General features: G+C 38.9%; 1 protein-coding gene across 3 annotated transcripts; it reads right to left on the bottom strand.

Moving 5' to 3' along the window:
* Positions 1–821: 821 nt before the first annotated feature.
* Positions 822–27,345, bottom strand: LOC144075588 (RNA-binding motif, single-stranded-interacting protein 2-like). 3 transcript variants are annotated; one of them, XM_077602804.1, is made up of 14 exons: positions 27,078–27,345; positions 13,633–13,799; positions 9,555–9,613; positions 8,795–8,886; positions 5,860–6,017; positions 5,709–5,788; positions 5,464–5,573; positions 5,326–5,369; positions 4,433–4,526; positions 4,183–4,233; positions 3,971–4,081; positions 3,081–3,161; positions 2,355–2,442; positions 822–988 (listed from the first exon to the last, which is right to left on the bottom strand). In XM_077602804.1, exons 1-13 carry the CDS (start codon positions 27,147–27,149, stop codon positions 2,362–2,364), a joined length of 1,200 nt encoding a protein of 399 aa, XP_077458930.1. In that variant the 5' UTR covers positions 27,150–27,345; the 3' UTR covers positions 822–988; positions 2,355–2,361. The 3 variants fall into 3 exon arrangements, with proteins under 3 accessions (XP_077458930.1, XP_077458931.1, XP_077458929.1); XM_077602805.1 differs by having other exon boundaries at positions 13,633–13,796; XM_077602803.1 differs by lacking the exon at positions 27,078–27,345 and adding an exon at positions 21,384–21,492.

Genomic DNA, 27,345 nt, shown 5'->3' with positions numbered 1-27,345 from the left:
TCTTACATCTTATTCCATTAATTTATAAAGGCAGCAGAAGGGAAGACAGAGACAAAAGTTCTGACTGTGAAAAGGTCACAGTTGCCAAAAAATGTTAAACTTTTTTCTTTCTGGTCTTTAGAGACTCCATTATTAAATAAACTTTTGTATAAAGGGTTAAATGGTCTAAAAAAATCTGGGGAAAAAAGAAAAATAAGTCAAATATAAATAGAAATAACTGATTGTCTTTTGTTCACATTCTTTTCTCTCTTTTTTAAGAAAATAAATCAAAAGTATAAATAAAAGGTGTTCTATCATTTGTGCATGAATAGAACTGTCTGCAGCAGTTAAGGAAGAAGTAGCTTTAAACGGTTTGCCTCCCTTGCCTGCAATGACCTTATATCCAGCAAAAATGTTACTTCTTTAATTTTCTTTTTAACCTATACAAACTGTTGCCCCAATGCTGTAAATATAATGTCAAAGAATCGACATCAGAAAATAAAACACGTTTGCATATTTTACACCAAAAAAAACACATTGTGTTTTAATGCTTTTTTTCCAATCACTCTAAACATCCAGGATGCAATTTTAAAAATACGTTTGTTTGTTTTTTATATTACGTGCATAAAAAATAACGCTCTTTTTTTTCTTTTTTGGCTCTTCACTAATCCTCCCCCCTCTTCTCTGACCTTTTTTTATTACGTGTTCCTTTTTCAGATATCAAAATAGATCCTATTTTCTCCGGAGTTTACCTCCTTTAGTAGTTCAACTTGTGAGCAGGGATGTTCAATGACGAAGTGGTGTCTTGTTTCTTTAGAATGGAAGAAAAACAAACAAGCACGCACACACTCTTTTACTCTCTCACATGCACACAATCACACACGTTCTTTTTGTCATCCATGTTCAAGTGCGGATGCTTTTGGTGACGGTACGGAGTAGTGTCCTTGCTTAGATGAACTTGAACAATTGGTTTCATCCATCGCATGGCCTTGGCCCCATCTTAATGGAGCTGGAAGACATCACCAATAAAAGTGGTAGGATTAAATAAAAATGGTATTTATGATCTAATATTCTTGAGTAGTCTTTTGTAATACAGTGCTACCTCGACCTACGATCAGCTCGTGATACGACATGCTCGTGGTACGACGAAAATTTCGATCGGATAATTCGCTCGCGATACAATTAAAATTTCGAGATGCGACCAAGCCAGGTGGCCATGACATGAGAGGCTGTTTATCATTGTAGCGCACTGTCTTTTTTTGCTGCATCTGTTTCGTGTATAACTACTATATCTACGAGGACTGAACGATTTATTCAGACGGGTTTCGACCAGGAAACGCACAACGCGCATGCGCGGGCAAAAAGAGGGCTTTCTGGGTAATGAAGTATACTCGTGCACACAACGCCGATAGGCAATGGCACTCTTTCTCAGACTAAAACTTCATTACCCACAATCAATACGTGGGTAGGAGGTTGCATTTTATTACTATTAAACCACTAGTTATGTGTTACTTTGTTAATAGATGGCGAATTAGAAGAAATAAAACATTTTTTCCAATCCAATATTCTGTTTTTGGTGTTTTTTCAGAGGATTGGAACGAATTAATTTGTTTTTAATTCATTTCAATGGGAAACGTTCGTTCGAGTTACGAAAAGCTCGAAATACGATCTCAGTCCCGGAACGGATTAAGATTGTATGTCGAGGTACCACTGTATTGAGCATTTAAGTCATTGAAGGTATTAAATAATATGTAGTGAGATTTGGTAGGCGACAATAAGTGAAAGATTTTCACAATCTTTAAAAGAAAAAGGTCATCCTGACCCAATAACCTTTCTGAAATGAGTATTTATAGATCATAGACTTTGTCTTAAAAATGTATGACATGCATAATTCATTTTTCTGTGGAAACAGTCTAGATTTAGGGTTATATTGTTTCAAAGTTCACGTTAATAGTATTATGAATTTGAGTCCCCAGGCTAAACAAAAAGAGCATTTCCTTCTGGTTCAGGCCTTAAATCAATGGGGCTTATTTTCTTGCAGTGTAACAGAAATGTGGTTACGTGACTTTGATTTATAAGACACAAGGAATACACAAATATCAGTGACATTGCTATGAACCAAAGAGAATTGCTTGGGGTTGTCAGATGTGCAAGTAAAACATTATATCTTGACAATCATGGTAATGGATAAATGACCACCTTCAAACATGATTTTTCCCCCTCCTCGTATGTAAACAATACGCAAGAGTAAAATATAGCACTTTCCAATTACCACAAAATGTTTTATATTTATTTTTGAAAGAATTTATGAAGTCTTGGCAACAGAGTAAAGACTCATGTTTTCCTTTTGGATTGCAAAGTGTCAAAACACATACCTTAGCTTCACTTTGTGTGTTGGTAGGAGTAGTTTGTGTGTTCTGCAGGAGTTTCCAGAGCAACCTGTTGCTGTTGGCCACCATTCTCCTGAAAAACAAATGTCTAATTATTTAACAGGTTGTCTGCTTTCCTCAACAGAAGGGAGGTTTGGTGTTCACTGATGTTTACGATTCACACTTGACACCCACCCTGTTCACCGCCTGGTACCACCATGCTGCTCACATTCATAAATGTTCTCCCTTTTATCCCTGCTGACAGCCATCATTCTGCAGATTCCCACCACCATTCACACTGAATTATATTAGTGCCGACGCCCCGCGGGCACATACGGTCTCACGCAGAGAATTCTGCCAGGCTGCTTTCATTCAGCAGTTAATGTTGAATCTTTGTCTGAAGTCTTTTATACATTTGAATACATGAAAAATGTGTTGAAAATGCACTTAGAATGGGTCAAAGTGAGAAATACATACATTTACATGTGTTTGTGATTGCCCCCAAAACATCACCCTTATGATAACAGAGAAAAAAACTGAATGTAAGAATCCTCACCTTGCGTAATCATCAGGACAAAAGTTAGAGCAGGAAACATTAAATTAATCTTTGGAAAATATTAACGGTGATTCATTTTCGAAACACATATCTTGGTCCATTTTTTTTACCATACACAAACATAAATCCATTTGTGTAACTGACATACATAGAATAAATATATCTGGACAATTTACCTCGACTGCGACACTGGAGGGAGGCACTGGGGTGTACTGGGGGATATAAGTCCCCTGCATAGTTGTGTTGGCCGGAATATACTGTGTTGAAGAAGACAAGAGGGGACTATATAAATGTTATTTTATAAAGCCTTGTAGATATAGTTTAGGGTTACACAAAATAACTTGGAGTAACATTCCTATTACTTTGAGGAAAAAAAAATTCGTATGAAAGGCGTAGTATAACAATACATTATTAAAAAGTTTCTTTCATTCTTAAAATCATAATACACTACTATGACATTATTATTGTTTAAAATATTAAGTATGATTGTATAACCTTTTATCTTACAAAAACTCTTTTGTATAGTCTAAATCAAGGGTGTCAGACTATTTTAGATATATTTAGATTTTTTTCTAAATAAATGGATTAAAATAACTCGATTAAAAGCCCTGAATATTCAGTTTTTTTATAGATCTAAAACAATGTTTATTTTAGATTTTTAATATATTTTTATATTTTACAAAATATTTTTTGAACTAAAAACACAGAAAAAAATGATTAAAAAATTACAATTATTGATTTAAAAGGGGGAAAATCTGGAAATTTAATATACATCTATACTCTTCATTTTAATTTGATCCTAAAACAGAAAGTCGGCCCTCATGATTTACTTTCCCGGGCCACGCAAAATTATGCGGCGGGCCAGATTTGGCCCCCGGGCCGCCACTTTGATACATCTGGTCTAAATGTTTGTGTAGCTAACTTTATTTTCTCAAAAAATAATGCTTTTATTTTCATTTTCCTTCTTGTAATGATAGCAATACAGCATGTTTTTTGTCAAACGTAGGCAATATCATAGTTCCCAAAGCATTTAAAAGAGAGTAGAAAAAAATGTGAGTGCACTCACTGTGCCCGTGCTACCCAGGGAGAGGTGGCTTAGCTGCTGGGCGAGAGGTCCCATCATAGACGTGGGCTGGATGGACATGGCGTGATCCATTGCTGGAGTAAGAACTGTACCCTGTGAATGCATTCATACTCTAGTGACCCAAAAACGAGCGACACACGTAACTGTAAAGTTGACTGATGGAAAGACTGGTGTTTACAGCAAATGCTACTCACAGCTGGCTGCATGAGGTATGACTGATGGTGCATCCAGGACGGGCTGTGCACCTTCACACGAGGGCAGAATGACAGTAATTGGGGTTGTTATGTATGACTATTGGTCTGTCTGGCTGTGTATACATTCATCTGTTTATGCCACTTATCCTCACGTGGGTAGCAGGTGTGTCGGAGTCTTTCTCGACTGACTATTCAATATTTGAGAATCTGATCTAAGTGTAAATGTTGACGTTTGACGAAAATACACCACCTGGTAGGAGGAGACTGGAGAATGCATGTAAGGTGAGAGGGATGTCTGGGCAATCATCCGGTTTGGAGCCAGACTGTACGGCGACGAGTAGAAGCTGTCGAATTAAATGAGATGAAATCATAAACCTGCTCTTGAAAAATGCATATACTGTACAGCAAATAAACTATATCCTTGCCTGATTTACTAAACAAAGCTTTGACAGTATTTGACCGCTAAATTTTATCTTAGAAAAATACTTACAGTTTTTAATACAAATATTTGGTTATCAGGATATCATAATTCTGACTTTTCAATGCAAAATCAAGTGTTTTCTTTTCATTTGGCATAAAACATGAAACTCATATGCAAAAAATTCCCTAAAAAATTCCCCGCTATGTTGTAAAACCTAAATGTGAGAAAAAAAGTAGCAGCTTATAGTCCAAACTGACAATAATTCTATAATCGATGAGGTGTCAATTGGTTGATTAATAGTTGGATCCTTACAAACCAACAATGAAATTGATGACGCTTGAATTGAAATTTTAGTGAGTGAGGTGGACATTAAACACTCCAAATTGTGTTACTTGGCACCAATTCAGCCAGGCTCAATAAAAAAAGGAAACCATTTACAATTACAGCTTCCATGTTTAGTACTACCTGATTCTCAGTATTTGTACATTGCAATCTCTCAGTAGGTCACATTAAACATGTGACTGTAATGCATTTAGAAAGAAAATATATTTCTTTTTCAATGTCTTTCAAACGAAAAAAAAATGATATGAAAAGTTGAACTCATGAACTGACAAACATCCTCAACAATCTAGCAGGGGGCAGCATTGTAGCAGAATTGAGGCCTAGCGCTTTTTTGCATTTTGGTTGGGGCTGTTTTCACTCAGGCCCTGCATACCACTCACCCATTTTGTAATGCTGTGGGGTCATATGCAAGCGTCATTCCTCCCTGGGAACACAATGTGGGATTCAGAAGCAGTGAGGTCATGCATACAGCAATGCATTCAGCTCCAAACTTTACTAGTTTAGAAAAAGTTACTCACGGTCTCGCCGTCTCTGGCCCAGGGCCTTCCGTTGGGGAGGTACTTTCCCTGGTTCTGCCTCTTTTTCTGACCCCCATCAGCAAACTTACATAATAAGGGCTCTGTGGGCACTGGGAAAACAAAAGATCAAAAAGAGTAGAGAATTGAGCCATCGCAGTGGGGGAACGTAAACGTGAACACTGGCACTAACCTAAGCAACTTCAAAGTTTGTTTTAACAAAAGAAAATACTAATAATTCCACGCACCTGGAACTCCCGGTGGAGTCTTGATGAATTTGCCATTGAAATGCTGGATTATGGCCTCGCACTTCTCTGTGGACTCCATCCTGCAATACAAATAAATAAGTATACAGACTCATGCATTTCTTCTTCTTAATTTTAATTGCTTTAGTCTGACCTGGCAAATCCCACACCGCGGCTGGTCCCGTTGGCATCTCGCAGAATGCGCGTAGAAATGACCTGGCCAAAAGACTTGAGCATGCTCTCGAGCTCTTGCTCGTCCATGGACACTGGCAGGTTGGAGATGTAAAGGTTGGTGGGGTCCTGTTCTTGTTGCTGTTAGGGAGGTAGGTGGGTGTTAAAATTGACATCTTAAATTTATATGTTGTCACGGTTCCTTAATGAAAGCAAAAACCTTAAAGTTTAATGATTATGATTTCAATCAGGAATGGCTTAAACAAAAGTGAAAACAAATCACAGGGCATATGTTCTTCTGTTTGTTCATGGAGGATAAAGTCATTCTCTGACGAAGGAGGGAGGGTGAAATTCATCAAAATGAAAATTACATTATCTCCAGCTTTACCAAGATCTCCCCAAAATGTAATGAGCTAACCTCTCACCTAGTTTTCGGGGAATTGGTTGTGTGAGTTACTACTTGTCTTCATGCATTTACACTTGACAGAGGTAATGTCCAGCCTTATATGATTGACAAATTGTTTGTTTAAAATGTGTGGGTCAAAACTTGTACATATGTACCATTTTTTTCTTTTTCTGTCTTTATACTGGGGCTGGGATTTTAACAAATATGCACTTCCATAAGGTTGGATAGTGCAACTGCATAAACTGCATTTCCAGTGAAAGTCTCATCTCATCTCATCTCATTTTCTGAACTGCTTTATCCTCATTAGGGTCGCGGGGAGTGCTGGAGCCTATCCCAGCTGACTGCGGGCCAGAGGCGGGTACCCAGAGGAAACCCACGCAGGCCCGGGGAGAACATGAAAAATCCCCACGGATGGACGTGACCTGGATTTGATTTAAAATATTGTAATGTCTCACTGAGCTATTTTCATGCATAAATTCCAAGTATTTAGCTGTGTGACCCCAGGTCCTATTATTCTGCCAATTGTCTAGTAATGTTAATCCTTTCAAGTAAATTTACCAATCATGCCCAATACGTTAAATCTTTTTTTTTTTTTTAAAGTGCCTGAGTTATAGACGTAAAAGCGGAATACTGACTAATTTGTCACTTACGCTAATGGAGCGTCACTGATTTAACTAAGCTGACTGTCACTTTAAAAACTGCACCCAGTCATTAATATACATATTCACACATGCAAATAGGAACTTATCAACTCTTGCAAACTGCGGTAAATGTTATTTAATTAAGAAATATTGACAGCTGCGAGTGCATTAAAGCAGAGAGATTATGCATACACATGCAGATTTGAGACTTAATTTTTGTGGCGCTCGTCTGAAAGTGAAACCTTGGGAGACTTTAGAGGCAGAAAGGAAGTCAGGCATGAAGTTAAAGAGTTCACAGAGAAACAGAAGCTTCGCAACTGGGAGCAAAAAGATTGGGCCAGACAGAGGAAGGGAAAAGGCACAGAGAGGAAAGGAGCGGCTCAGATGAATGAGTGTCTTCTAATAATATTTGGTACTGGAAGAGGAAATGACAGGATAGGAAGCAGTGGGAGTTTGGAGTAATTTTAAGGGAGGGTGACTGAAAAGTTGATTAATTTGGTCTTCTGATGTCTTTTGAATCATCTGAGTACATAATTCATCTTGTTGAGTGCCATCTTTTCGCAACTGCTAAATGGTTAGATATGAAAAAGCGAATCATCACTCGAAATCAGCCTTGACGGATGAAGAAGAAAACTATTATTTCAAAAGGCTAGGGTCATTGAGTGTAGACACACCTGCAAGTTTTATACGACTGATAAAATTTCTCTCTGCCAAGAGACACCATCTCTTTTCCAATGATGTGCATCATTCAGGGTGTGGCATTTTAGCATTAAGATGATTGTGTAACACATCAGCAGATTGCCGGAGGTCATTGACTAAAGTGTCATTTTGCTGAAGACTGTATGACAAGCAGAACAAATAAAACCCACCCCCCTTTACATATTCTTTCATCACGTCCTGCTGGTTTCTATCTATTCTAAATATTGAACCTGTGCTGGACAATATGCTTCATTCTCTGTGAAGGTGTCACAGGTGAGCGTGACTGTCAGCTAGGGAGTGTCCCTCTCTTGGCCCCATTTGCACAGGGAGGGGCAGGCAAGTAAAGAGGCTTATAGTTTTAATTGTGTCATTGTTCCCCAGGCACTCAAAAATGGTTTCTGCTAATACTGCTTACTTGGCGAAAGATTGCACTCAGGGAAGATTCCGAGAACACTTTGATTCATTTTTCGAGAAGAAACAAAACAAGCCACTGTGTAGTCAAAAGGCTTCATATTAAAAATCAGATTGCTCTTTCAAACCGAAGTAACCCCATTGGTCTGAGCCAGCTGTGTATATTTAGGCTTTTATTGTGGTTATTAACACCACTGCCCGGGCGCAAGCTGCCTGGCTGAGGCACATTAAGGTGTCCAGTTGCACTTGTCTGATATGGAGATGAACAATATTGCATGAAGTTAGGGTGTGGATTGCTTACAGTGCAGGGGATATCCTGGTGTGACATTACAGTGGACTCGGGGAGGTGGCAATGACTTGGGGATGGAGTGAATTAAGTGCGGGTGTCAGCCCCAGGCCTTAGGCCCAGACGCTGGACAATGCCAAGGCATTGTAACTGCCCCATTGACAGAGGCTGCAGGGGCACCCACCCCTGTGTTCCCTCAATGGGGAGCAGGAGAGCCAGGGGGATCAGCTTAATGGGCCGACAAGAGGCTGCTTTGACTGCAGACACCCGCACAAAGCGCTCTGAACAAGAGCTTCATACAATGGGAGCAAGTTAGCAACGTACACACGGAAAGAGAGGCTGGCTCAAGGGGAAACAAGAAAGGCGCTTGTGAGGACGCAAATGAAGACAATACAGCAGGGCTTGAACAAGTAGTTTGAACAGGCCAAATTGAAGTGAGGTGGGATTTTTTTTTTTAAAGTAAATGCAAACTTGCTTTGGCCATCTGTGCCTGGACGCCACTTGATTTTAGATCCGTAACAGCTTTCTGAGCTGCTGCTGGACTGTCAAAGTCCACAAAGCCATAGCCTGTTGAATGCAAAAACAGACATTTTCAGACATTTAGTATTAAAATGTTAAAAAATTTAATTTGTGAAAAGGTATTTCATAATCAAGGTTACAAGTTTTGTCTTCTATTAAAAGTTCAAGCCTGGATGATGATCATCATCAATCACTAAAAATTGTCATCATACTACGTATATGATCTTCCAAAGAGATATTACATTAACTTTTAAAAAATGGCATTCTGTGCAGATAAATACAAGTAAAATATAAATATTAAAATTACATATTTAACAACTGCCCTGCTTTCTAAAAAGGGGATGGACTGATGGTTTGCCATTTCGTGAAGCTAACACATTAATAATGCTTCTTCCCTTTTGTACCTAGCTAGTTTAAATCTTATCCTTCAGCATGTTGACATATTACATAATGCGCAACAAAAATAAGTAGACAGGTGATCCACGTGAAATTAAACATGATAGGATTTATTTGACAGCATCAGACCCTACTGCTCTTCAAAAGTATTTTTTGCAGTTAGTCTAAGACCAGTAATAGTAAATTGTTTGGAATATAATTTCATAATAATAAAATAATGACCATTAATTGATTACTCCTTAGGTGTTAAAATACCCACCCTCATTCACACGAAGTCGGTACATAATGTGCTAGCCAGCGGCTGGTTGTACTCAACTCACCTTTACATTTGTTGGTGGTTTTATCCAAAATGGCTTTGGTAGATACAATCTTGCCATACCTTTGTGGACAGAAAACAAAGCATCCTGTCAAGTGACGAATGACGAGGAATCTGCTCCATCCACATGCATAGCAATCGTTAAACACTTCCTCAGATTGCATTCCAACATAAATACAGATGTCTGCTACTTACGTCATACACCGCTTTGTCCTCCTACACTTCCTATACCCTTCTTTCTGCAAGAGTAATTTTGACTTTTTTTTTTTATTTTGACAGGTGTACACCTCGGGCCAAACACTATTTTCCAAGCATGTCTTTAGCACATACAGACAGACACCTCCTCAGGGCAAGCTCCTACTTAAGTGTGTCGCAATCAGACATGACTTATTAGTAATCACAGAGTGCAACTCTCCTGCTTTTCAATTCATGACATCAGTATTGACTGGTACGGCATGATACATATTTTGACTTGGAAGTGTAAAGACTAATGAGGAGAACATCCACTTTAAACACCATAGTATAATAGATTGTCCCCGCCTAAACGAAGTAAGAGGCTGGTCTTCCTCTGTTTGGGCGACATGGTGTCTGGGTGGATTGTAACCTGATGCTTCAACCCTCGAGTTGGCCTTCCTTCCTTCCACATCCCTCCTCCTTTTCCACCCTGACATCACAGCACACTGCTGGGTCCTACAAGCCTGCCTTTACTTTGTGGCCAAATGATTTGGATGGAAACCATGAGTCTCGTGATATCTCAGGGTGGCATGTTCTTGTACTACTGTGTCATTCAAGCCTTGCAGTCTTGTAGTCTTGTCTTTCAGACGCACACATACACACACACACACACACACACACAAAATTTAATGCATGGAATAACAGAGAAAGTATAAGTGTTTGGGGGTATTCATATTTCATCATCCTGTATATGATCATATAGTGCAAGGCCTTCTGGTTAAAACCCATTTTTATTTAAAATTAATTCATTCAAACTAGATTAACTGGTAAAAAAAATAACAAGGTGGCCCAGTGAAAGAGTGGTTAGTGCATCGACCTCACAGTTCTGGAGTCGAAGGTTTGATTCCAGGTTGGTCCTCCCTATGTGGAGTTTGAATGTTCTCCCTGGGCTTGCGTGGGTTTTCTCCAGGTACTCCAGTTTCCTCCCCCATCCCAAAAACATCCAGGGTAGGGTGTTTGAGCACTCTAAATTGCCCCTAGGTAGGAGTAGGAGTGTGAAGGGTTGTCCTTTTGTTCCTTCTGCGCTGCGATTGGCTGGCTACCAATTCAGAGTATCCCCCACTTGGTGCCCGTAGTTAACTGGGATAGCCTCCAGCACCCCCCCGCGACCCTTGTGAGGGTAAGCGGTTCAGAAAATGACTAAATGAAAAAAAAAAAACTATCTCTGTGACAAAGAGTTTTCATACTTAATGACGATTTATCACTTAGGTGTGGTGCTTAAAAACAAAACATTATTGTTAGTAAAATGTCGGCCCTTAATAAGTGTCTTTGTTTGGAATATAACATGAAACACAAAAGCATTGTTTCATGTCTTCATGTTTGCCCTGTCGGGGACACCAGACCAATTCAAAGGGCTGAAGGCAGTGCTTATTTGACCTTCCACTTAACTTGAGACCTCTCCAAAAACTCACAACACTGTGGAGGCCACACACACTTAAAAGACAGCCATGTCCCACATACAGCTGCCTGACATTCTTTCCCAGCAGGCGATGCTACTCTTTCCCACTCATTTATGTTTCTCCTTAAAAAGGAGCCATTCCAATCATGTTGAACCCCGCTCGCATTTCTGATGCCACACATTGACCTCCCTGTTAGCACTTTACTTTTACTGTTAAGGTCCAACAAAGGTCCAGGTTGTTCATTGGCTGTGCTAAAAAGGCTCAGAGGATTTGGAACTTTCTTTGGGATGCACTAGAGCATCATAATAGGGTTAAGGGTTGGGTAAGACTATATTGTTAAAGTTAGTATGACATTGAACGGAGTGGTATCATGGTGGTGACAAAAAGATAGAAAAGGGCAAAATGTGGGACCATTTGCCTATGAAGCACAGTCTGAAGCTGCATAGGAGCTGAAATGAGGTAAAAATATTATAGCACAAGTCATTAGATAATTTTTTTAAGTACCTTACGGACAAAGTTAGCCTGGCAACTTGTTTATTACTATAGTGACAAATACCACACGTGCCTGCCTGTAACCACAAGGTGCTTGGAATTTGGAAAAAGACAGTCAGTGTAGTACCGTATACATATGGCCAATGTCGCACTGCAACATTTTGAGTAACGTGTGTGAAGAACATGGCAAAAGAGGACTAAGCTATGGCACAACACTAAATAGTAGTTTGCATTTGACTCTCCTTTGCTCACGTCATTTCCCTCAATAAATCCAAACAACTCAAGAAGGACCCTTTCTTGTTCCTTACTTTTCTGCCCCCTTTCCCATTAACAAATAAATTCCTTCATGCAGCCTATCAGGCACAGAAAATGTTTCACGGCACGAAGAATTAGACTAGGCATATCTATGATTTGGACCACTTAGGACTTCCACTATCAATTTACAATATGTCTCAATAAATATGGCATATGGATCTGTAGCTGAAGCTTAAAGGATTAATAAAAGATGTGTTGACAACTGTTTGTCACAATTATAGTCAGTTTTTCAAAGTTCTTGGGATCCAATGAGCAATGATTGTGGTTTTATGACTAAAGCATTCATTACTGTATGTTGGTTGATAAATCAGAGTTCACAACACATGCAAACTGGATCCAGGTTTCTGTACGGAATGCTGAATCTGGAGTAGGAGACATTCAGAGGATTTTCTAGTAAATGGATAACATCTGCTCTGTAGCTCTGTTCTTCATCTGTTTCACACATGAAATTGAATTATTCATGTCATTGTTTCATATTCAGAAAAGAGCTTCTTATGGCAGAATAATTCTGTGGATTAAATACAAGTAATAGGTCTTAATAATTGAAGAAAAAACTAGTGACATGACTGCCATTTTTGTTTGACTTTTTGCATTAAGAAGACGAAAGGGTGAACTTAAGCTTTATTAAGTCAGGGGGAGTAAAGGAAAAGAGCTGGGGCCAGAGAAAGGTACTGCCGGATGCCTTCTATCCTCAACTAACCTTCCACTTTCTGTAAGCTTGCAACTGGCTCCGTGCTAAGGAACACTAATGCATGAAGAGTGCCATGTATAACACGCGCACACACCAGCAAATTGGTACTGGATTATTAATGAATAAATCAGGCAAGACCATCTTACTTGCAAGGTTTGAAATCCCTCCTCTTTAAATCAAAACAGGTCAAAACATACAAGAGCAAGCTTTAAACTGTTCTTCTGTTATACGATCAAGCGTAGGAAGGAGCCTTGCTGTGCAACAAAGTCAAATGGCTAATTGGCACAAGCATAGTGTCATCTTATCGTGTAATGGGTGGCTATTATTTTTCATTCATTTATTCATCTTTCGTACCACCTATCCACACAAGGGCCCCGGGGTTGCTCGAGCATATCCCAACCAATCAAACCTAGACTGCCCGTACCAAATATCCAATGTTTAAAAAAAAAATCTAATCATCCATGGTTATACTTTAATGGTTCTTCCATAGTGGCAGCAAGGTTCTTGACAACATGTCGGCATGTACCTGAAATTAACTTGTTTTTCCACAAATTAGCCTATGGAGTTATTAGTAGCTAAGGGTGCGTTTGGAGAATAGAATATACACCAGGCGCACGGATACCCACGGGAAGTCAAGAGTGTTTTCATAACTGAACCTGGAACATATACTATGTGGCAAAATGATGGGATGTGCCGGCGAGCAAAATGAAATTTAAAAGAAACATATTTTCACATAATTTAAATATAAAAAAATATAAAGCTGATGATGTGATTGGTCAAAATCAGATTTGACACATATCCATCCTTACCACAAAGAATTATGACAAGCCCAATATCTCCAACAAAAAAATATGCACCAAATAAATTCTGAGAATTGAACATCATTCCACACTGAGTACATTAGTAGTTTGTTGATTTCAATGTTCAAATTGTCAAATAATAAAACTTACGGTTGGCAGAGCTTGACAAGGTCTTGGTCTATAGTCCCTGGATGAAGGCCGCGGATATACAGGTTGGTTTTACTCAGCTGTTCTCCACCTCCTCCACTGTTGTTGCTGTTACTGTTGTTATTGGGACTGGGAGGAGCCATCTGATGACCCGAGGACACATAGGCCTGCTGTGAGATGACACAAACATCAGAATTGGACAGACACCTCCAGGCAAATGGCAAAACAATAGTTCTTTCCAATACCAACAATTTTTGGTTATAGCATCAAAGCAGTTCTACTTTGCAAATATTGTTTAAAGATTCAACACAAACTTCATCAGCGATGTTTCCGACAACTTTTACAGCCTGACTTGCCACAGTGTAGATTGTGTAAAATCAATCCCAGATCAATGAAGTAAATTGCTTCTGCTAATAAAGAAGAACACTGTTTAGTCCACAAGTTTTTCTTTAAATGTCCTACAATCTGCATAGACCATTAAATGGGCCATTAGTTGACTGCCGACAAGTTAAACCTGATAAGTTACAGTTTCCTAGATATCCTGTGGATGTTGTGCCTCTTAAATTTTAGTCAGTAAGGCTCATCCCTCCTTAAGAAATGCTTTCTCATGAAAATGGTAAAAAAATGCTTTTTAATCTGTACTGTATCTAACTGAAGTCTTGAAATGACAGAACAAATAAGAACGAGAAATAATGATGATTAAATATTTTTAAACATTTCAGCAACGTATTTAGGCAGCTGCAGTGCTCTTGCAACTGAGAACAAGGGAACAACCTTTTATGAGGAGATAAAAAGTAAATCTGCAGGAGACAGATGTGCCCTCACTTCAGTGAAAAATGATATCACACAGCGCCCACGTCAACACTCAATAATAATGCTTCCTGAGGGGGATTTTGGGCCTCTTGGCTTTTTGCTCCATATAGGGGGAGAAGGGGCCTCCTGGGCTCTCTCCATATTGGGTAACTCCTCTTTCACTTTTGAAATCACAAGAAAATAGCTTGCGAAGAATAGCAAAACCAGAAAATCGAAGATCCAAGACCAACATTTGGGTGGAGCATAATGATTTTTTCTGCTTGTTTTCTCTCATTTCTTATGTTGTTGAGAAAGGAATCCTAGTTCCCCTCCTGTCATGGCATTAGAAACTAATCTCATGACTGATTCCTTTGTTTGTTTTTGTTTTTTATTGAACTTGGTCTTATGCATAAAACTATGACATTAAAATGAGGAAATATTTGTGCACCTATTTAATACAATCCTGGTGTAATTTGAAACACTTATGTTTGAAGACAGTATCGTGCAGTCAATTACTTTTTGCTATGTGATAGACATTGGTTGCAGACTGCACATGCTGTATGTTTACATGCTGTATGTTTACATGATCATTGCTGATGTTAATGTGTAGTTTCTTAGCATCTGACTTTTATGGTTCAAATGCAACATTGGTATGTTAACACAGCTAGATTCTCAATTGCAAAGTGCTTATCTGGCAGACGAATGGGGAAGGGGATCCGGTCCACTTCAATATTTTGATGGTATTTGCAGTAATATTTTTGGCCACAAATCTTAAACATGTCTTATTTAAAGGAGTTGCGAGGGATCAGAAAGAGAGGCATTAACATAATAAAAATCAAACCATCTGGATGTCAAAGAGAAAAAGTCAAAGAAAAATCAGGCAATATCAGGCATTCATTGTGTAAATATTTGCATGCAACCATCTGTAATAGCCTGATGAATCCCTCTTGCATTTCTCAATAACACCTTCCCGCCACAACTGTTTTCAATGTCGATGGTTAAAAAATACGGTGGATGAACTATCATGACTCACCAATTCAGTGGGATATTGTGCAACAACCAATGAATCACGGATTGTGGCTCTCCGTGGAAACATCATACTAAAGATTGTGCAACCATTCATTCAAATCCATTTTGAGGTGAACAAAGTTGCATAATCCCTATCAGAAAACTATGAAAAAAAGTTTCCTCTTTCTAGGAATAGAACACTTTTATGACCAAGGCAATAAATAGTAAACTGAAGGACTCACCACAGCTGGTAACCAGATGCTTATCAAGTGTATTTAGCCAAATAGTTTTCATGTCCTATATGTGAGTCCAATCAGACTAATTCAGTATCTTAAAGAAATAAAGTATTTCAGCACCCTTTTTTATAAAAGTGCGACTTTAACTGTGACATTGTTTAGGTAGAACACAAAACTTATTTACATTCAGGTTTCAAAAATCTAATTGTAATAAAAAAAGGCGTTTTAAAAATTCTTAACATAGAAATCTAACAGCAATATTATTATAATAATATTCAGAGGGAAAAGATCCTACATCCAGATCCTATTAACTGTGAGAAAGGTAATTTGTGATAGCTTTCCTTTATCGTGTTATTAGATAAAAAAAGATCTTTATTTACTCAGAAGAATTGTTAGGTCTGTTATCTTTCTCCACGACAGATTAGTACTAAGGTGACTCAAAATATCCGGTGCATATTTTTAGAATCCAGCTAAAGATAAAACTCGACTCATTTCCATAAATAAAACACTTTCTGTACCTTGCTCACCTGGCGGCAATATTCTTAGCGGGATCAAAGCGAAAAATTGTTCTCCTTGTAATGCGATAATTCTTAATATACTGGACAGCTCATAGGCGTCATTAGATCACACAAGGGTCCCTAATGACGTGTTGGGTAATTAAGGTTTTACTGCAGCACTGCCCAACTTGTTTCTATGTCCAACCTTTTTATTAGCTTCACTTCACCTCCCTGTGGGCTTCTCCAGTTGACCCTGGTTCGACCCTCAGAATTTCATGGATTCCTGGCTGTTGGGGAGTTTTCCCGTCTTTGTGTGTCATGTCTCCTGAGGGGAATGCTTGTCTTCTCCTCAGGAAGGAAGTGACCAGCTGACTGACATAAATGCTGATGCACAGATTTATAGCCTGCAGGACATTAAATTCAAAATTCTATCCTATTCATTTTTCTTCAATATCCCAAACGTCTTTTGCTATTTTGTGTCACATCAACTAAAACATTTCATGTTTTCTGACTTACTTAAAAGTAACATTTTAATTGATGAATGTCAACAGTTCACGTATGGTAGACTCGGCTTGATTTCTGTTTCATGATGGCAAAAACAACATTGTTTAGTAAATCTGTAGTAAAAATATTCATCTATTCTTTTTTTGAAATTCATTCATTTTTAAAGCCGCGTATGCTCATGAGTTTTGCGTGGGTCTAATTATTAAAAAGATTTAGTTGAGAAAAGAAATTAAAATCATTTTTGTTATTTTGATTTGAAACGAGTTTGAATGATTTTGAACTTTATAATTCTCAATGAGTTAGTCGTTTTTTCTTTGCTGCACAAGAACAAAACTAGTATTTTTTGAAAGAGACCTCGAGTCTAACATTTTGATACACCTCTTAACACTCACAAAGAAAATGAATCTAACACAATGAAATAAAGCTTTTATTCTAGAAAATAGTAGTTCCCGAAGAACACGCCTCCTGTATAATAAAAACAAAGAAAGGAAAGCTTGTCTGCTAATAATCTTATTGCACTGTAATTAGTACGACGAACTCCTCATTTCAACCAGGTGAGAAATTAAATGAATATACAGACTGCCCACCAGGGCCATCTGCTTTTATAGGCAATGCAGCGCACATATTATATCACTCTTCAATGTGTCTGTCTCTTAGGGTGTGATAGCACCTTTAGATGCACTGGCACGTGTTTGCTTTTAAGCCGGTTCGGGTGGCACAAGCTCAGGAGCTTTGAAATGTACACACATCCACAAAGACTGGCCCAGAGCCCAGCTGGAGAGTGAAAGCATAGAGAACGTCTGGCATCATTACTACCCTACTTTAGACAACTGAGCTCCCTCCCGTCTGTCCCCCTCCTTTTCCTACTTACCTCGGCAAGATTATGGTTCAAAACATCTGACATCCTATACTGAGTTTAAGATATACATACTTGTGCCAGAGAGGACAAAGGTGAAACTTGAGTCACCCCAAAAATGTCAATGTGCTGCAAGGTAAATTTGATGATTTTCTTCTAAGTAAATTAAATTAGTTTAAGGATAAGTGCTGAGAACATGGACGCAAGCTGAGAATAGGTGAGTTCTGAATCTCTGAGTTATTGGGAGAAACTATTTTTGACGGATTTTTGAAGTTTTGTCCAGCCATTTTCGGACTTTGACAGCTGTTGGCTGTCAGTCAATGTGCTGTGGTCCTGGCTTAAAGGCTTGGTTGTGCTAAAAAAGAGTTATGAAGTGCTTCATGACCGCGATTGAAGCTGCTTGAAGGAGAATAATTTTTGTCACAGATATTCCATAAATGTGACCCACCATTGTGCAGTCATGTAGGACCGGCGTGTAGCAGGAAACATTAATTTAAGAGATGAAATGGGTTACACTCCCACACTGTCCTTTCAGTTGACTAATTTTCTGTTTTCTCACTAATGATCCTGATGAGTAATTTGTGCCGAAGGTTTGTTGCCCTTATTCGTGATGCCACATGATGATGGAACATTTAACAAATGCAAAAGATTTTGAGCATGTAAGACAAACTTGCCTTGTAGAACTTTCTGCAAGCACAATGAAGCATAAATTAAACATCACTCATCTTAGAGGAGGCAGAGTGCACATTTTTCATTCAAGATAATGTCACTGCATGTATCATGATTATGTATGGATCTTATATGTTTTTTGAAATCACTTGGGTTGCAAGACCACATCGCCATCATGCCCACGAGCGCTCTAACCTTTGAGCTAAACCCCCACTTAGCAGCCAGCAACCAGCCACCATAGTGAGGTGGCGCCCAGGAAAGGCCAGCGGAGGCTAACTAGGACTCATCTGAGGTACACGCTGCTCTAGAGGCAGTGGGGGCTTGCCAGCAACTTCCCCAGGCAAAATTATTGTCCAACTCAAACTCATAGTGTGGCCTCCACCTTGAACTATGAGGTGGACGTGCTAACCACTCCGGCTGAATAAAAATATAAAAGCAATAATTTACAAATGTTGTCCGTCTCCTAGTGCCTTGCGATTGGATGGCCACAAATTCAGGGTGTCCTCGCCTGGTGCCCATAGTTGGCTCAGGCACCCCCCACGACCCTTGTGAGGATAAGCACTACGGAAAAATAATGTATAATTGACAAAAGAAATTCAATTGTTTTTTTATTTTTTTATTTTTTATGTATGGGGGCTTCCATGTTATCACACTAATAGATTGTCTTTGAAGAGTGAATAGAATATGTATATCTTTAACACAGTAGTCATAGTGCAATTTTTCAGAATACATAGTTTAGTTTCCAAAGTATATATTTAAAATGAACATTTTAAACCCAGTGTAATATTTACTTTAGATAGTTTACAGCAAGGGTGTCAGACTCAGGTTGGTTCGCGGGCCGCTTTAATGTCAACTTGATTCTATGTGGGCCGGACCATTTTAGATATAATATTTAGTTTTTTTAAATAAATTAATTAAATGAACTGGATTAAAGGGCCTGAATATTCAGTTTTGTATAGATCTAAAACAATGTTTATTTTAGCTTTTTTAATATTTGTATATTTTACAAAATGATTTTTGAACTAAAAACACAGGAAAAAATGATTTAAAAAATTACAATTATTGATTTAAAAGGGGGAAAATCAGGAAATTTAATATATATCTATACTCTTCATTTTAATTTGATCCTAAAACAGAAAGTCGGCACTCATGATTTACTTTCTTGGGCCGCACAAAATTATGCGGCGGGCCAGATTTGGCCCCCGGGCCGCCACTTTGACACCTGTGCTTTACAGTGTTCAACCAGCCTACCATGCATGTTTTTGGAATGTGGGAAGAAACTGGAGTACCCAGAGAAAACCCACACAAAAGAACATGTAAACTACACAGTTAGGAGCCACCTAGGATTGAAAGATCGACTGGAGAACTGTGAGCCCGACACACCAACCACTCGTACACCGGGCCGCCCAATAAAACAAAAAAAACCCATCTACAACAAAAAAGGACCTTGACAAAATGTGCTGGATGACAGGCAAATCCAATTCTGTCTAGTCGCTTTGGCACTATGAAACTTCAAGTGTGAAACTGATTGACTGTGTAACATTCTTGTAGCACAGATTCATGCACTAAATGACAAAGGCTGTGTTTTTGGTGGTGGTTATCCGAATGACTGGTCCTGAGAATAGCAGTGAACAGCTGTTCAGTCTGCCTCTTTGACTCTCACTGACTGAACGTCTCGCAGACAAAGAGAGGAAGCATTTCTGCCTCGAGTGCACAAACAGTCCCTGTGTGCCCTGCTGAAACTTGATCCATGATGATGGACCAGATAGCCGATAGCTTCTATATTCACATGAATATGGACTCAGCTACACATCATTGGGCACATCTGGACCTTCTGACTAATTTGTTATAAACAATATAAATCAGATTTTTAAAAAGTACCTTTCAAAATAGATACATTATTAGATACTTGTCTGCATAAAAGAAAGAAAATTATTTTTCCACTAAAGGTTCAAGCTCTAACAATAAATCTCATCTCATTTTCTGAACCGCGTCATCTTCATTGGGGGGGTGCTGGAGCCTATCCCAGCTGACAATCGGTGGCCAGCCGAACGCAGGGCACAAGGAGACAGACAACCATTCAAGCTCACACTCATAACTAGGGGCAATTTAGAGTGTTCAATCAGCCTACCATGCATGTTTTTGGAATGTGGGAGGAAACCGGAGTACCCGGAGGAAACCCACGCAGGCCCAGGGAGAACATGCAAACTCCACACAGTTTGACCGACCTGGATTTGAACCCAGGACCCCAGACACATAACATCCATAAACTAATTACTCAACCAAATACAAAATACATACATATTTATAAGTAATCTTTTCCAAATTGATAAGACTAGCATGCACAACAGGCCATCGGCGGTCATGCATTTGGGACTGGCACGGCATGCATATTATTGTTTTAACTCTAAATTTGCGGTAACACAACACACATTCCCTTCTGAGGTAATATGAAAAGATGTTTGGGTGGTGATCTGCCTCCTACTAGCTGACTGAAGATAAGTGAAAGACAGTGAGAGGTAAGTGACCTGTATCCATAACAGCAGAATGCCAAATTACAAGTACGTAACTATCACTCATTTAGGTCTTTTGCCGAGTAAACACACCTTATGGAGAAGTACTACCCATTTTGTCATACGCAGTTTCTGGGTGTGATGACAAGTAGGCTTTTGTTGTTGATGATGACGACAGGACCTATGTCTGATTATTATTATTATTATTATTATTATTATTGTCAAGTTATCTCTACTTTCTTCAAATTTTGCCCGAAACTTGAAAAGGGGCCCCGATCTTATCAACGCAGGAACAACTCAAACTCTTCCAGTTTACACTTTTATTGAAGTTTATGGTGATAGGAAGTGGTTAGGTTGAAAACCTTAAAGAAAGGGGAAAGGAGGAAGCATGTGACGTCATTCAAGTTTCACGTTACTATGGTGATCAAAGTGTTGCTCTTGAGTTTACTAATAACATCTTGACTTTACTACAGAAAAGCAGGAGAGCGTTGAAATGATAGAGTGGAGGTGAATGGGTACATTAACTGATTGAGTAAATCAAACACAAATATTCACTTTACAGAGATAGGTCATAAGAGTAATCCAAGTTAAGGGAAAATACAAAGAATGCAACTTAAGGTTGTGAGAAGCAAATTAAGCATCAATCAGCTGGCATCTAGGTGGTACTTATTTTTCCTACCAGTTGCGTGTGATCGGGTCTGAAGGGTATTCCTTGCTCCTTTCTCGCTTGTCTACTCTCAAGGCTTGAATCTGAATTTTTTATATCCTGGCTCATGCCCTATGATCTCAGGCAGGAAATGAGGCGAGGTGACATTGATTTGGGTTTTCTTTTCTGCACCCTGTTGGCCTGGAGGAGGGGCAGACATATCTTTTCCAAAGTTGACTTGACAATTATTATTAAGTTGTTTTGTAAGAATCATTTCAACAGGGTTAGTTTTGACAGTGTTGTTGGCTGTAGTCGGAAAATGGGAAAATTATCCCTGAAGTTCAGACAGTCCTAATGTATTACCATTATTCAAATTAAACTTGTTTTCAGTGGATATAGCTGCATATCTTTGCTTTGATTTGTATTTTTGGGCAAGACTGTAATAATTGTGATTATTTTGGAGACTATAAACAATTACAATCCTAATCATCTCCATGATTTATCACTTAGGACACGTGTCAAAGTGGCGGCCCGGGTCCAAATCTGGAGCGCCGCAACATTTTGTGTGGCGCGGGAAAGTAAATCATGAGTGCCGACTTTCTGTTTTAGGATCAAATTAAAATGAAGAGTATAGATGTATATTAAATTTCCTCATTTTCCCCCTTTTAAATCAATAATTGTATTTTTTTATCCATTTTTTCTGTGTTTTTAGTTCAAAAATCATTTTGTAAAATCTAAAAATATATAAAAAAAGCTAAAATAAACATTGTTTTAGATCTATAAAAAACTGAATATTCAGGGCTTTTAATCCAGTTCTTTTAATCCATTTATTAAAAAACATATAAATATTATATCTAAAATAGTCCGGCCCATGTGAAATCAAGTTGACATTAAAGCGGCCCGCAAACTAACCCGAGTCTGACACCCCTGACTTAGGACATCTAAATGTTTCTTCTGACTGACAGGTACCCTTGAAGAGACCTAAATGATATGTAATCATTAACATTAATCTGGAGCTAATCTGTTATAATGCATTTAGGAAAAAAAGATAAACAATACGCTATCATTACATATGCACATTCCATTATGGTAATACTACAGCTATTGTGAAAGAAGGGCTGAATTCAGATGGCTGCTGTCACTCATATCCTCTTGCAATATCAAATCATGCACAAATGAATGAGAATCCAGCTGTTTGCAGAGGTAAGCAAAAATTACCAATTACAATAGCTTGGGAAAGGATCCAATCACATCAATGGTAATGTAATGTAATGTAAAATAATAAAGGGGGTTTATTTTGAACATGTTTGTTTGTCTTATCCACTGTATTCCAGCAGTTTGCTAAATAAGATGCATTATACTATTTATATATTTTTATATATATTTATATATTATAAGCATGGTGGGGTGTTTTGATCTGAATCAAAAATGTTGCGTTCTTCAAAGTGAAGCAAAATAAAATTACAAGGGAGTTTATATGTTCAAGGTTAAATTAAAATGGCACCCATGCAAAAGAAGACGTGGATAGATTAAAAGGACTTCAGTCGTTACAGGGTGGAGTACAGGCAGGCAGTGGTAAAGTTACTCAATTAACTCTTAAAAGTTAAACGTTAAAAGCTCTGCTTTGTGTGCTGAATTTCTATTTAGCGTAGCATATTTACAGTTTAACGACAGTTTTAGTTCCAAGTTGTGTTGTGACGCTGTTGAGTGTATGTTCACTCATCTGGACAATTAAGTCACTGTAATAGACATTGACATTTTTTTCCGATGAGCTCACAACAAGATGAGAATGAACGTCTGACAGAAACGAACATAAACAAGCCATTCGATGAGGCCCTAAGCGAGACCCATGATACCTTGAGAGACGACAGGCTGTCTCCTGTTATTTTTCCTCTCAGGAAACCTTACATGGAAAATGACCAAATTTAATTTGAGAACATTAATTCTATTTATTCGAAGGAGGAAATGAGGTGCTGAGTCAGGGGAGGAGCCGGTGACTTTTCATGCAACAGAAACCAAACACCTTCGAGCTGCACGGCGCTGTAATCGCGGCCCCACACAAAGAGCTTTTCTCACTCCTCTCTGTGTTTATTTTGTGTTCAGACATTTATTTTGTGTAATCGTGCGACTCAGATATGCTAGAATGGGAGCAACATGGGGAAACTGTAAGAAGCTGGTGGGAGCGAGAAACATTTTCACAGTGTTCTGACCTTTTGGTGAACCTATTCTCCTCTAAGTAGGCTAAAAACGAATTGAAGATGTAGGCAAATCCTCTAATTTTCTTTCTTTCTTTTTTTTTAACTCTTCTGAATCCTCCAGATTTTGCAAACAGTGTGGGTGTATAATAAGATAGCAGATGCCACTTTATAATTCCTTTAATTCTCAATGAAAGTTGCCACTAGCCTACATATATTTTCTCTGGGTCCACAAATTTCCCCCCACAAACATTATAAACACTCCATATTCTCCACAGGCATGATTTTTTGGTGTGTGTCTGTGTATAAGCCCTTTTCTCTATGTGTGCCCTATGATTGCAAACAGGTCAATCTCCCATAGCCAGGTGGCCTAGGCCGAAGCACCCAGAAAATGAGATGAATATGATCATTAACATGTTGGCACGTTGTCCAAGTAGTGATCATACTAACATGAGCCACCACCATAGCATGAAAATCAGCCATATCAACTTGTATTACAGTGAGAAACACAGTGAAACATGAATCTCACCGCATTGACATGTCAAAATCCACCCCTTCGGCTCCTTCAATTATTTTTCAAAAGCACAAATGCATACCCTACTGTCCGTATATTAAACGTGACTTGAGGATGAGGTACTTTCATATCCTTTTACACAGAGATTACACAATACTATCTTCAAAGTAACTCCACATAACAGTACACTGGTTGTTTACCCAGACTCTTATCTATGCTTGCAAATTGTGGCCCCTTTTAGTGTTTTCCATAAAAGCACGTGAGTCAAGCTCATCTGTGTTTTGAAAAATGTGCCCTGCTGCTTTCATTAGCTCTGTTTCTGATTTTCTGCCCAAATCTAGCTGCAAGTCACAGTGCTAAAAAAATAATTAATGCAGCATTGCTACCTGTCATCTAAACCATTGAAGGTTCGATCATTAATTTTGTTATTGAGTGGCGCTACCACACTTTCACAATGGATATGCTTACACTGAAGGTTTCTTTCCTTTTTTGTTCATATATGTGATTTCTTTTCATTCTATGCGAGCAAGCCTCATTCATCCGTGGATTTAAATGACATATCTGTTCAATTTGAATGTAGTAAGTTTTTGATGTCACGTTTATCTGATATATACATTATCAAAAGAGGGAAAAGAAATCACAATTTTGGGGGAAAAGGAGACGTTTTTGAAAAGAAAGACCTAAAGATCACAACAAATCACAACAACTAGTGGCGAAAAGAAGCTTCAGAACTCAGTGCTGAAGGAGCATTCACTTCAATGACATCTATGCTGAGTCTTATACACCACTGTATTATCATAAACAAACAACACCTTGTAACGTCATGTGTTATGTGCAATCATCTATAAAAGTGTTTTCACAATGTGTACGACTACCATGATGTTTTAACCTCAGTACACCAAAACAAAAAAGCAGCCACCCCTCAAAAACACACATCATAAAAAAGCTTGCATTATTTCTCCTTAATTCTTCATCCTGCAAAAGCAAAGCTATCAATCAATGTTACATTTCATTGAAGTGTATTACTTACAATGACTTTTAAATACGTGTTTGCCTTACTTCCACAGCTAACTGTGCATCTACTACAAATGCCCAAAAAAATCAATGCGAAAAGAAAGAGGATACAAAAGTAAAGTCAGTGTTATCAATTTGGTCATTTTAGCAAGCAATCTTCCAACCACTCTAAAAACGGGTAAGAAAAAGACATTACAAAAAGAACACATTCACATTGGCAAACACAGAGTTGACCGGGAGAACATTGTCAAAGACTGCCTCATTTCAAGCAAAGACGTTCATTTGTCACTCGAAGGTCAAAGTGCCACTGAATTGTCCACTGCACTATGATAAGAGTTCAATTTGTACATATATGCATGGAGAGCGAAAAGCCATCACTCTCCTTTACTGTGGTGACTTAAGAGCAATTCTCTCCAGCAGATGCATTTAACATATAGTCGTAGTTTTAAACATGTGACGTCAGCTAGAGCAGATGTCTTCAATGCGTGTGGATCTTTTTGCGGCTCTTGTACATTCAGACAGGAGTCTGACAGCACCATTAACCCTGTGGTAGCAAAAGACATCCGATCCCTTTGAACTTGGGAGTGTTGGAACCAAATATTCCTTCCCAGTTCAAATAGCTTGGACATCTACTGCTAACAAACGTATTTAAATTCTTAGCGGAAGAAGGAAAATAGGTAGAGAATTGGACATTAACCATTATCAATGGCACTATAGGGGTTTAAAAAATATTGTGAATACCCACACAAAAATCTCGTATAGGATCAGCAATAAAACGTGCATTAGAAATTAGGTCTGATCGCTAGCTAAAAAAAACGTTCTCTGTGTAAACATTAAATTTAGTTCATGAATGAAGATTACAGGTAGGAGACTATTGATTTTTTATTTTTATTTTTTGCAAGAAATGCCATCTTTTGTTAATTGAGTTTGACTCGCATGCAGCTATTTTTAAACAAATGAAAGTGATCTTCTGAAAATAATATACTTTGATCATCTAAAGTTTCACAATGACAAATATGAGGTCACATACAAGTGTATAGTTTGTGTGTGTGTGTGTATGTGTAGAATTTAAAGCAAACAAATGTGCAATCAGATAAAAATGTTGACCTTAGAGTAGCTAGGTGTTGGCCTTTATTGAAGCAATGCAAAAATGTTACTTTACATTGTAAATGTCACTTAAAGGTCCACCAACACACCATGGGAGGGAAAAGTGTACATGTACGCATGCATATTTCCCAGAAATATGTTCGATGGCTGACAGGATGTGAGCAGTTTTTGCATCAGCAACCTCAAATAGATGGAAATGATTCAGAAAATCCACAAAATGAATCAAAATGAAACAGATCAGGTTTCAATTACAGTACGTCAAGGCTGCAGCTAAATGTTTTTTTAACAGTAGGCGTCTTCACATTGCTTTTAAAATGTCACAATGTAAACATAATCCACAGGATATACAATTCTGGGAATAAAGCAGTCACCGTGGGCTTTTTTCCAAGGGGTGGGGCATATTCCACTTCCACACGAAAAATAAACTTTGCCAATTTAGCCGGTTTCTAACATTCGATGAAAGTAGTAGGTGAAAAGAAGCTTTATTAAAAAGAACGCGTCCTCTCCATCCCGTGCTTTTTACCCCGACTTTTACGCACACATCCAGGCACGGTGTCCGCACACAAGTTGCTTAGCGCTTTTTCTCCCCACAAGAATCCGTAAAAGCCCCGTCCACATCCCGCCCGCGTTTCTCTCCTAGGCGGGCCCCATACCGCGCTTGTGACGGCCGGCTGCCGCCTCTAAACGCCAACCCGGTCGGATCTCGCCATGTCCGAACCGCAAGGAAAGCTGTCCGCGGCGATCCCAAGTATAAAAGTTCAATTGAAGTGGCCTCTCAAGGACACTGCAGCCAGCCCACTGTCACCAGTGTCTCGGTACCGACGCGCGCGTTGCGGGCGTGTTGCCCCGCGAGGTAAAGTCGAGTGAAAATGGTGGAAAAGCGAGAGAGACTTTTACCTTTTTGTTGTTTCTGCTGTTAAAGCCGCTGTATGGGTTGATTCCTGCCCTTGGCGGGACGGAGAGCAGCATTTTTTTTCCTCGGCGCTATGTCCGAAGCGGCGAGCACTGCCCAGGCTGCCAGCTGACGTCAGCAGCTGGGGAAGTGAGTGCCTGGAGTCCCGCTGTTTGACTGCGAGTGGTGCTGCTGTCCTCGGGACGCGGCCGGCCGGGGGAGGGCAGGCGGACACGGAGGGCAGGACTGCTCCCAGTCCCGGGGGTCTCCTCG

This window comes from Stigmatopora argus, chromosome 6 (genome assembly GCF_051989625.1).
Source record: "Stigmatopora argus isolate UIUO_Sarg chromosome 6, RoL_Sarg_1.0, whole genome shotgun sequence".
In the NCBI taxonomy this organism is placed as follows: Eukaryota; Metazoa; Chordata; class Actinopteri; order Syngnathiformes; family Syngnathidae; genus Stigmatopora; species Stigmatopora argus.
Note: the sequence above shows the minus strand (reverse complement) of the source record. Positions and strands in the feature narration are given on the sequence as shown.